The sequence below is a fragment of the Nycticebus coucang genome, chromosome 17 (genome assembly GCF_027406575.1).
Source record: "Nycticebus coucang isolate mNycCou1 chromosome 17, mNycCou1.pri, whole genome shotgun sequence".
Classification (NCBI taxonomy): domain Eukaryota; kingdom Metazoa; phylum Chordata; class Mammalia; order Primates; family Lorisidae; genus Nycticebus; species Nycticebus coucang.
This window is the reverse complement of record NC_069796.1, coordinates 33250568-33263060: the sequence shown is the minus strand read 5'-3', so window position 1 is coordinate 33263060 and position 12493 is coordinate 33250568. Positions and strand designations below refer to the sequence as shown.

Here is a 12493-nt window from a genome sequence, read left to right as displayed (position 1 = left end):
GCTGCCATTTCTTTCAATAATTTAACTTAAATTTTAAAATGTAACTGCATGGTTGCCTAATTTTATCCAACATTTTCATATTAATTTTAGTAGAAGTATGAAAATAAAGAGCTTATTTACTGTTCTTATGAGCAGACCTAAAAATGTGTTACTAATTTGCAGTAAAACACAGTGATTCTGAAAGAAAGGATAAGAGAATACTGTCTCAAGCACATTGATACTTAGCTGTACAACGTGACAAAGAAAAAAGAAGTTTTTTAAACTCCATAATATAGGTGACCCCAAAAGAAGACCATTTCATTACCTTGTTGTACACATTGAACCATTCTGGGTGATGATTCATCTTCTCTGCTTGTAAGGCAACTCGGGACATAAAGCCAAATGCCTGTTATAAGATGAAGTCAAGAGAAATTACTGACACCGTCCTCCACCCTATGCCTGAGAGAGACACCAGAGCAATCCAACCAGATAGAGACATGCAAGCATCCCTGGGGAAGCCTGAGAAATCACATGTGGAAGGACTGCTCTCTGCAGGCCTGGGGTAACAGTGGAGCAGGACTGTGACCTGCTGCTGGATGGCAAAACACCATCGGGCTCAAATAAACAAACCAGGAAATTGGTCTCACCCAATGACCTGTCTGGACGGTTTAATTATCCTCAGGACGAGACTCTCCAAAATAGCACGGGAATAATTTCCCTTCAACCCAGTGCCCTGGGTCTCACTACCTGGCCTTAAATCTTAGGGGCCACTTTTCTTTCAGCCCTGTTCCTTTTGTTTTTAGTGATTGGGTTGCTAACTAATGCAACAACCACAAGTCTATGGTCTACTAAGAGTATCTCAAACAAAAGCACTAGCAGGAATGAACACTTCTTCATCCCCCTCCCAGGCCAGACAGGAGTGAATGAAAGACTATTGGCATCTAAAGTGAAACAGACTGGCTTGCCTGTTCCGGTCTTCTAGCTACTGCCCCTGAGGTGACAGTGCACCCACCTCTGGGCAGAAGACAAGCCGGGAAAGGAGCAGAGCGCTGCAAACCCTGCAGCAAACCTTGCCCCGGGCCTCAGTGTGGACCTGTGGGGGCTCTGTCTTTGCACCACAGGAAAAGGGAAAACATAATGTCATTAACCAGAGGCAAACTCATCTTGAGAAGGAAAAAAACTCTTTTGTTTGCTTTCAATTTTTTATGAGGGTAATTGCAAAAAATAGGAGAATCTGTCTATATGGTGTACAGAAGGCAGAAATACTTGGCAAGAGTATAAATAAAGTAATGGCATATTAATTAGAAAGTTACGCTGGAATTCACAGGGCAGTACCCATTATACCCACAGAAATAAACATTTAACTTCATTACCTCTAACCAGGAAAACCGATATGATGCTAGTTGGGCTATGATTTTTGATCACCAAATGACACAAGGGCTCATTTCTTAGTTAACAGTAAGAAATATGGAAGATGCCATCTTAAACAATTCTCTATCATTATGGTTCCTGTCTCAGAGTCAGTTTTACTTGGATAAAGATTTCCATTTTGACATTTAAGGCCTAAAGGTGTTTCCTGTTAGGAAAAGAGGGAAGGTACAAGTAAAATCCATTTAACCATGTATGGAATTATCTGTAAAAAAACAATATTCATTCTCCCAGCCCTTCCCATTTCATAGCCTGATTCTCCAGATTATGAAGAATGATAGGATTACAAAGGGAGAAGAATGTAAAAGTCAGTTTTAATTAATCAAATACAGAGTTAACCTGTATTAAATAACGTGTGAGAATTGCTACTCTGCTTATATGCCTATTCCTGTTTAGTATTAGAAGATGTACAATACTAATTATCACCACTGATAAACAGCAATACAGTCTTTAAGGAAAGGCATTTTGAGCCTGGGAGTCTTGGATTCAAATTCTAACTCTACCACTAATCACTTGACTTAATTCTAAACCTCAATTTTCTTTTCAGTAAAATGGGGGTAATTTAAAAACCATGTAATTGTTCTAATAAAAAATGAGATAAAGTAGGGGCAGCGTCTGTGGCTCAGCAGAGTAGGGCACCAACCCCATATGCCGGAGATGGTGGGTTCAAACCCAGCCCCAGCCAAAAAACTGCAAAAAAAAAAAAATGAGATAAAGTATACAAAGGTGCTTAGCACAGCATGTGGCACAGAAGAAGAGATCAATAATGGTATACACGGCTACCACTCTACCAGATAAACCTCGTGAAACACAATGAGAGCTGAAGAGCACTTCCATAGGCTTGAGAATCTAAGATTCTAACGGCTATCTCCTAAGGCTGTCCCTTTCTTTTTCCCATTTATAATAGAGATTCACATACGTGTCAAACAAACAGATAACATACTATGGGTAGTATCCTGCCGCGCATTACCTTGAGAAAACAGCTTAATGACAAGGAATTATGTGGGCAGTCACTGACCAAGTTCTTAAGCCCTGTGGCCACAATTTCTTTGATCATGTCATTCTTTTTTTTTTTTTTTTTAAGGGACAGTGTCACTTTATTCCCCTTGGTAGAGTACCGCGGCATCACAGCTCACAGCAACCTCCAACTCCTGGGCTTAGGCAATTCTCTTGCCTCAGCCTCCCAAGTAGCACCCACCACAATGCCCGGTTATTTTTTGTTGCAGTTTGGCCGGGGCCGGGTTCAATCCACCACCCCCAGTATATGGGGCCAGCGCCCTACCCACTGAGCACAGGCACCATCCTCACCCTGTCATTCTAAAAGGTCCAAAGTGATGCCTAGAACCCCTTACTGTTTCCCAAGAGCCAAATGGATCAAGTGGAAGATTGAAAGATAGAAGGGCTCCTCAAATCTTTGACCACCAGAATGCTATCAGCACAATGGTAAAACCCACTCTACCACAGATCTAGACTTGAAAGGTGACACACCCAGCCTCAGGGGCAAACTGATCAAGGAAAACACATATCTACATACAATTAAAAAATAAGAAAGGGGGCCATACAGGGTGGCCCACACCCGCAATCCTAGCACTCTGGGAGGCCAAGGCAAAAGGATCTCTTTAGCTCAGGAGTTTGAGACCAGCCTGAGCAACATAGTGAGACCCCATCTTTACCAAAAATTTTTGAAAGGGCCCAGCACAGTGGCTGATACCTATAATCCTAGCATTATGGGAGGCCAAGGTAAGTAGATTGCTTGAGCTCAGGAAAGTGAGACCCTTTCTCTAAAACTAGCTGAGTGCTGTGGTAGGCGCCTGTAGTCCCAGCTACCTGGGAGGCTGAGGCAGTATCACTTAAAGTCTGAGGTTGCTGTGAGCAAGGCTGATACCATGGCACTCTAGCCTGGGAAACCCAGTAAGACTCTGTTTAAAAATAAAAATAAAATGGGACATATCCAAAGACTGTCAGATTTGTCTTTTCCTCAGTTTTGCATATTTCCCTTCAATTGTCACATAATATTTGTACTTAATAAAATACTACAAAGCCATTTACACAAAATTTACTCCTAATTCTTCCTGAGGGAAAAGATAACACAATCTGCTCTGGAAGCAAAAAGATAATTCATTCTATAATCCTTCCTCCATAAACAGAACAAATTATCCCCCCAAAATTTAAAAATTTATTTTTAAATCCACAAATTAAAAACATCCATAACAACGCACATTCAAGTGAAAGCATAAGAACCACTGCAAGGAATTTAGATGAGTGAATAAAGAGGAAAAAGGCTGAACTTCAAAGGGGAATTTTGATTATGTGGAATATAATGAAAAAGAAATATAACCAAACAGCTGACTTAGCAGATAGTGAAAAGCATCTGTCCCTTCTTTCAAAGGTTTCTTTTTATAGCTCAAATTATTTGCTTACCAGGATTACATTTGCAATGTAAGGCCCTGAGCTAGTCAGAAGTACAGGCTTTCTAAAACCAATCAAAGAAAGCTGGAAACAAGGGGGAATAGATACCACTAACAACCCAGTAAAAGACTTAGAGAATAGAACGAAGAAACTGGGCAAAATGAAGCAGATATCAGTAAGAGTTTAAAAGAGTAGAAAATAATAAATGTACAGGGCAAACAAAGGAGACCTGACATGAAGATAATTATTGTCACTTAATAGAACAAAACATAACAGAAAAAAGTTAGACATATAATTGAAGAAAAATTTCTAGAAATAAAATATTTAAATGACTAAATTGTAAGAATTCAACTGAGTCTATACATCCCAATAAACTTAACAAAGTTGGAAGATTAAAAAAATCCTTTAGGCTCAGCGCCCGTTGCACAGTGGTTACACCACTGGCCACATACACTGAGGCTGGTGGGTTCAAAACTGGTCCAGGGCCTGCTAAACAATGAGAAATACAACCAAAAAGTAGCTGGGTGTTGTGGCAGGTGCCTGTAGTCCCAGCTACTTGGGAGGCTGAGGCAAGAGAATCGCCTAAGCCCAGGAGTTGGAGGCTGCTGTGAGCTGTGACGTCCCAGCACTCTACTGAGGGAGACAGAGCAAGACTCTGTCTTTAAAAAAAAAAAAAAAAAAACAAAGAATTTTATACCCGGCTAAACTGTAGTTCAAAAAATAAATATAATAGACAGGTATTTTAGAAAGCTATTAACACAAGGAATAATTAATAATTCTCATTCACCCTTATTGAGAAGACTATGAAAGGATAAACTACAAGTAACTAAGAGATGAATGGAGAAATTAGAAGAGCAGTAAATTCATTCAGCTCTAAGAATATATTTAAAGCAACTGTGGAGATTATAGTTACAGAATGGAATGCAAATGTTATAAATTATTAAAGGGGCTGAAAGAGAATAGACAAGAAATGAAGAAAGTAAACAAAATCTTTGAAAGCTGCAAGATCAAGTATTAGAGATATGAGTACATTCAAAGGTATAAAACATAAGCACTAAATCGAAAAATAATATAAACTAAAATTGAAAGTGAAAGAAGAGAAAGTTGAGGTATTATGTTGGTACTACCTAGTGGGGAGACTACCAATGCTATCTAAAGAAACAATGGACTAAATTTGCTATGTAAAACTATAGGTATGATATTCACAAGAACTAAAACAAAAATATAAACACACAATTAAATAAAGAGAAACATAACGAAAATGAAGCACCAATCCATATCATGATTTAAAATAAGTGAGAAAAATGTATATTGGTACTATCATGGTTTTATAAAACCAAATGTATCTGTCCAATTAGTAAATGTAAAGAGGCTAAATCCAAATAATCCAAAAAGAAAAAATTTTCACATTGGATCACAAAACTCAACCACTGAAAATAACAGCACATACGCAAATGCAAATGAAAAAACATATATATCAGGCTGACTTAGGGCAAAACACTAAAAATTATAAAGAAGGGTAATTTGCATCTATAAAGTCTGTCCACAATGAAGATTAAGTATGAATATCTATCTACACTACAAATAACATAGTATCAAAATTAATCAGGTAGAAACTATAGGAAATGTACAACATATAATAGAAAGAGACATTTATAATTGGAGACTTTAATTCACATCTCTTAACCCATGACAGACTAAGCAGACAAAAGATACAGACTTCTTAAATATATAATTTAAGGTAGGTCTAATTGTTATATTTAAGCAAAAGGTAGGTCTAATTGCTATATTTTAAACTCAGAAAACTGAGAACACACCTTTTTAAGTATCCATCAAACACAGAAATTAAACATATATTAGCCCATAAAGAAAATATCAACTTCAGTGCATCTTACAAGGGTACATGGGAAATTAACTAGGTGTAGAATATAAATGTCTTCACGCAATAACTAAGAAAATGCTGTGAAGGCTATGTTAACCGTTTGATGAAAACATTTCAAATTGTATATAAAACTAGTACATTGTACCCCATGATTGCATTAATGTACACAGCTATGATTTAATAAAATAATAATAATAATAAAAGAAAATATCAATTTCAAAAAGTAAACATAGTACTGACAACACTGGCCAGGTACAGTGTCTCATACCTATTATCCTAACACTTTGGGAGGCCAAGGTAGGAGGATCACGTGAGGCCAGGAGCTCAAGACCAGCCTAAGCAACACAGCAAGACCCTGTCTCTATTAAAAAAAATACAAAAATAGCCAGGAGTGGGTATGTACCTGTAGTCCCAGCTAGTTGGGAGGCTGAGGCAGGAAGATCCCTTGAGCCCAAGAGTTCGAGGCTACAGTGAGCTATGACGATTCCGTTGCACTCTAGCCTAGGCAACAGGGCAAGACCCTATCTCAAAAATAAAAACAAAAAACAAAACAGTATTGACAATATCATCTGATTAAATTATAAATAAAGGCTCAGCACCTGTAGCTCAAGTGGCTAAGGCACCAGCCACATACACCAGAGCTGGCAGGTTTGAATCCAGCCCAGGCCTGCCAAACAACAATGACAGGTGAGTGCCTGTAGTCCCAGCTACTTGGGAGGCTGAGGCAAGAGATCACTTAAGTCCAGAAGTTGGAGGTTGCTTTGAGCTGTGATACCACAGCACTCTACCCAGGGCAACAGCTTGAGGCTCTGTCTCAAAAAAAAAAAAAAAATTATAAATAAAGCTCAGACATAAAAGCAATGAAAGTACTACCTCAAAAAAATTTCAAGTTGCTGGGCGGTGCCCTAGCTCAGTGGGTAGGGTGCCGGCCACATACACTGAGGTTGGTGGGTTTGAATCTGGCCCAAGCCAGCTAAAACAACAATGACAGCTGCAACAACAAAAAAAATAGCCGGGCATTGTGGCGGGCACCTGTAGTCCCAGCTACTTGGGAGGCTAAGGCAAGAGAATCACTTAAGCCCAAGAGTTTGAGGTTGCTGTGAGCTGTGACAGCACAACACTCTACTCAGGGTAACAGCTTGAGACTTTGTCTCAAAAAAAAAAAAACTGAAGTCCTCTTTTTAAAACTGTTGGGTCAAAGAAGAAATCAAACTAAAATTGAACAGAAATTTATAATACAAACATTATATCTGGGATATATCTAAAGAAATAATCACCAAAACTATAGATGTTGGCATCGATGCAGAGAGAAGGGAACACTTCTACACTGCTGGTAGGAATGCAAGCTAGTGCGACCTTTTTGGAAAGAAGTTTGGAGAACACTCAAGGAACTAAAAGTAGACCTACTGTTTGATCCTGCAATTCTTCTACTAGGTATATACCCAGATGACCAAAAATTATTTTACAACAAAGACATTTGAACCTGGGTGGCACCTGTGGCTCAGTGAGTAGGGTGCCAGCCCCATATACTGAGGGTGGCGGGTTCAAACCCAGCCCCAGCCAAATTGCAAAGACATTGCACCAGAATATTTATTGCAGCCCAATCCATAATAGCCAGGACATGGAACCATCCCAAGTGCCCATCGACCCATGAATGGATTAACAAATTATAGTATATGTATACCATGGAATACTATGCAGCCATAAAAAAGATGGAGACTTCACATCTTTTATGTTTACCTAGATGGAGCTGGAACATATTCTTCTTAGTAAAGTATCTCAAGAATGGGAAAAAAAATTATCCAATGTACTCAATACTACTATGAAATCAATATATAACCACCTACACACTCATATGAATGGCGCAACATAACTATAGTCCAGAAAGTAGAAGGGAAGAGGAGAGAGAAGGGAGGGGAGAGGGGATATGGGAGGAGGGAGGGTGTCTGGGGGGACCTCACCTAAGGTGCATGACGCAATGGTACATTTCAAAACTATTAAGAAATGAGTATAATTGTGATGGATGTGTTAGTTCAATGTAAGCATTTCACATTGTATACTGAAGCAGTACCGTGAACCCCATAAATGTATAAAGTTGCGATTTAATTAAAAAAATTTTTTAAAAAGAAATAATCAGAGTAAACACAATCCTCAAATACTTACATTACCTTAAGTTAATAAAATTACAAGAATAAAAATAAAGTGAGCAACTCAAGAAGGTAAATAAGTAAAAAAATTAACTTAGAGAGAAAAGCAAAAATGAATATAAAGAAAAAAGCAAGGAGCCAGGGGCAGTGGCTCACACCTGTAATCCTAGCACTCTGGGAGGCCAAGGAGGGTGGATTGCTTGAGCTCACAAGTTCAAGACCAGCCTGAGCAAAATTGAGACCCATTCTCTAAAAATAAAAATTGCCAGGCATTGTGGCAGGTGCCTGTAGTCCCAGCTACTTGGGAGGCTGAAGCAAGTGAATTGCTGAGCCCAGGAGTTTGAGATTACAGTGAGCTATGACACCACAGCACTCTACCCAGGGTGACAAAGTGAAACTCTGTCTCAAAAAAAAAGAAAGAAAAGAAAAGGCAGATACAAATGAATTAAGAAAGAGAAAAATGGTACACAACTAATAAATGCAAAAGCTTGTTATCTGAAAAAAACAGATATAATAGGAAAGTGGTTACTTCACCTAAAAAGAAGCAAACAGGCTTGGCACCCATAGCCCAGTGGCTAGGGCACCGTCCACATACACTGGGGCTGGCAGGTTGGAACCTGGCCTGGGCCTGCTAAAAAAACAACAATGATAACTACAACCAAAAAATAGCCAGGCATTGTGACGGGCACCTGTAGTCCCAGCTACTTGGGAGGCTGAGGCAAGAGAATCACTTAAGCCCAAGAGTTTGAGGTTGCTGTGAGCTGCGACGCCACAGCACTCTACCCAGGGTGACACAGTGAGACTGTCTCAACAACAACAACAAAAGCAAACAATAAGATAGGGAAAAACAGCTTAGATTAGATTAATAAACATAAAATGAGAATGGGGAACTACAGTCACAGGGGACACTTTATAAAACATACTAAAACTTTTAAATACTAAGTTTATACAAATAAATTGTAAGAAAAAAAAATTTTAAGGCATAGGTAAAACAGTTTTCTGAGAAAAAAATTATCAAAACTCATTCCAGAACAGAAAAAAAAACTACACAACTAAATAACCATAAAAGAGAAATGCATCTAAGAGTGACACCAAAAAGGAACAGATCCACATCATTTCATAGATCTGAATTCTGTGAATTCAGAGGAATTCTAGCAATGTTCAAGGAAGAGTTAATGCTAACACTAATTACACTGTTGCAGAACAGAAAAAAGAAGGAATACTTCCAAATTATTTTCATAATCCATCAAATACTATCTCCAAGATCCCACAAAGATAGCATATATAATGAAACTGTAGACCAATCTCATATTACTGAAATCTTAAACAAAACCTAGCAAGACACTAGAAACACAAAATACCATGACCAAGGAGGATTTATTCTAGGAATGGAGGGATAGTTCAATATAAAGGAATATACTAAAATAATTTACCAGATTAATAAATCAAAAGAGAAAAATCATATAATGATTTTCATAAATTCTGAAAGATATCTGATAAATTCAACATCTACTATTTATTAAAACTCTTAATATAGGAACAGGCCAGCCATGGTGGCTCATGCCTGTAATCCCAGTACTTTGGGAGGCCAAAGTAGAAGGATCGTCTGCAGCCAGGAGTTCATGACCAGCCTGGCAACACAACAAAACCCCCACCTATAAACAAGCCAGGCATGATGGTCCATGCCTAGAGTCCCAGCTATTTGGGGAGGCTCAGGCAAGAAGATTGCTTGAGCCCAGGAGTTTGAGGCTGCAGTGAGCTATCATAGCATCACTATATTACAGCCTGGCTAACAGAACAAGATTCTGTCTCAAAAACAATAGAAAAGATAGGAATAAATAAACCCTTCTTTTTTTTTTTTGTAGAGACAGAATCTCACTTTATGGCCCTCGGTAGAGTGCCGTGGCCTCACCCAGCTCACAGCAACCTCCAACTCCTGGGCTCAAGAGATTCTCTTGCCTCAGCCTCCCGAGTAGTTGGGACTACAGGCGCCCACCACAACGCCCGGCTATTTTTTGGTTGCAGTTTTGGCCGGGGCCGGGTTTGAACCCGCCACCCTCGGTATATGGGGCCGGCGCCCCACTGACTGAGCCACAGGCGCCGCCCTTAAACCCTTCTTAATACATTAATGATAGAATATATTCTCAGTCCAAAAGGCCACATCATTCTTTTTTTTTTTTTTGTAGAGACAGCGTCTCACTTTATGGTCCTCGATACAGTGCCATGGCATCACACAGCTCACAGCAACCTCCAACTCCTGGGCTTAAGCGATTCTCTTGCCTCAGCCTCCCCAGTAGCCAGGACAACAGGCGCCCGCCACAACGTCCGTCTAAGGCCACATCATTCTTTTTTTTTTTTTTTTTTTTTTTTGTGGTTTTTGGCCAGGGCTGGGTTTGAACCCGCCACCTCCGGCGTATGGGACCGGCGCCCTACTCCTTGAGCCAGTGTGGCTCAGGCCACACCACACGTGCCGCCCAGGCCACAGGTACCGCCCCACCACAGGTGCCGCCCAGGCCACATCATTCTTAATAGAGAAACCTAGAAGAATACCCATAAAAGTCAAACAATAAGTTAAACACACACAAAAGTCAAAGTCTCAGTTTGAGGCTGCAGTGAGCTGCCTTCTTATACAAACAATGACCAATTAGAAAGTATACTGGAAAAAAAGATCCCATTTTAAATGGCACCAAAAATGATCTAGGAGTAAAATTAACAAGAAATGTATAAGTTCTGTTTGTGAAAAACTTTAAAACTCTACTAGAAAGATAAATCTTACATTTATTTTTTTCTGTATGACAATAAAAACCAACAAACAAAATCAAACATACTCTATTTGGAGTATATACTTCCTTAGCATTTAAAGAGCTTCTACATATTACTTAAGAAAGAGACCAAACACCCACCTTTTTTAAATGGGCAAAAGAAAGAACAAAATAAAAATAAATAAAATTAAATGGGCAAAAGATGTAAAAGACACAGGACACAACTATAAGAGGGACTTTATCTAACAAATGCAGTGTAACCTAATTCTTTGTACCCTCAGTGAACCTGAACCAATTAATTAAAAAAAAAAAAAAGATTTTTCCAAGAAAAAAATACATAATAGATAACAGAAAATTCAAATGATTCTGCAACATAAAAACTGCTCATCTCTTTCATTAAAAGGGACGCACAAATTAAAACTAAGTCTATTAGTTTGGCAAAGATGAAAAAGTTTGCTAATACTCTGTTGACAAAGATGGAGAAGAAAAGGTATTCTCATACACGGATGGTGAAGACAGAGTGACGTGATCACCAAGGAAAGCAGCTTGACAATACTGTCGAAATTAAAAATGTCCACGCTGTAATGTTCATGCCTTCAGTCCAAACAATTCCACTTCCAGGGATCTGTCCCAAAGACACACTCATAAAGTATAAGAATGGTCACTGCAGCACTACTTATAATAGATGTAGACTTGAATTAGCCAAATATCCATCAATAGGGAACTGATTAAACACTTAATCAGATTAAACATTTAATAGGGAACTGATTAAACACTTATCCATCAATAGGGAACTGAATACTATGCAGCCATTAAGCAGAATAAGAAAACTCTCCTCTGACATAGAGGTACTACCACAATACATTCATTACTAAATGAAAAAGCATAAGAACAGCCTACAAATTATATGAAAAGGGAGTAAAAGAAATATGCTTCTGTATGCATTAATACCTTTGAAAAATACAAAAATAATTACAATAATACAAAAGTTCACAAAATATAAAGAATATTTTGGCCAAGCGCAGTGGCTCACACCTGTAATCCCAAGTGCTGGCCAAGGCGGGTGGATTGGCTGAGCTCACAGGTTCGAGACCAACCTGAGCCAGAGTGAGACCTCCTCTCTAAAAACAGCCAGGCGTTGTGGCGGGCGCTGTAGTCCCAGCTACTCAGGAGGGTGAGGCAAGAGAATCGCTTAAGCCAGGAATTTGAGGTTGCTGTGAGCTGTGATGCTATGGCACTTTACCAAGAGTGACAAGTGAGAATCCAGAAAAAGAAAAGAAAAAAAAAGAATATTTTGTAAGTATTTTGTTAAATTTTGTAATGAATACTTTGTAAATAAAGGTACAAATACATGTAACTACAATTTCCCATTTTTCCTATGTAGGGCAATTTCAGGGGTGACTTTTGGGACACCCCCCTACATATAAGAATGATGGGAATAATGGTGAATACTGAGGGTTGGGAGGTGGAACTGGGTAGTTGAGAATCATAAACAGGAAGGGACTGTATTCTCTGGTACCTTTTGAATGTATACATGATCTATTTTTAAAAATTGTTAGTTTGGTAAAAAATGAATAAGCCATGCAAATAAAGTTCCCACTGTAAAGGGAGTAAGGATCCCTTAAAGTATGTAACCTGTTTCATATTAAAATATTTTGGCTCACATTAGCTTCTTAACATATGCCTACCTGTTTAGGTGGAGTTTAGTGCCAATTTACAGCATAGTTTGTCTATGAGCCATGTTCTGTTGAGCCACAGCCATTTCAAACAAACATATGGCCAACAAATAACGTATAATGGCTGATAATAGTTTCAGTCTTTCCTCTATTGCAAATTACAAACATTTTATGAACAAGTCAATGAATGCATGATGAAGTATGACTTTT

General features: G+C 38.7%; 1 protein-coding gene across 2 annotated transcripts in view; it reads right to left on the bottom strand.

The window, feature by feature from the left end:
* Positions 1-12493, bottom strand: part of PCBD2 (pterin-4 alpha-carbinolamine dehydratase 2) — a 62708-nt gene that overhangs the window by 1091 nt on the left and 49124 nt on the right. For both annotated transcript variants that reach the window (XM_053565958.1, XM_053565957.1), the window contains one exon: positions 305-385. In XM_053565958.1, coding sequence (XP_053421933.1) covers positions 305-385 — 81 coding nt within the window. The remainder of the gene's footprint in view (positions 1-304; positions 386-12493) is intronic.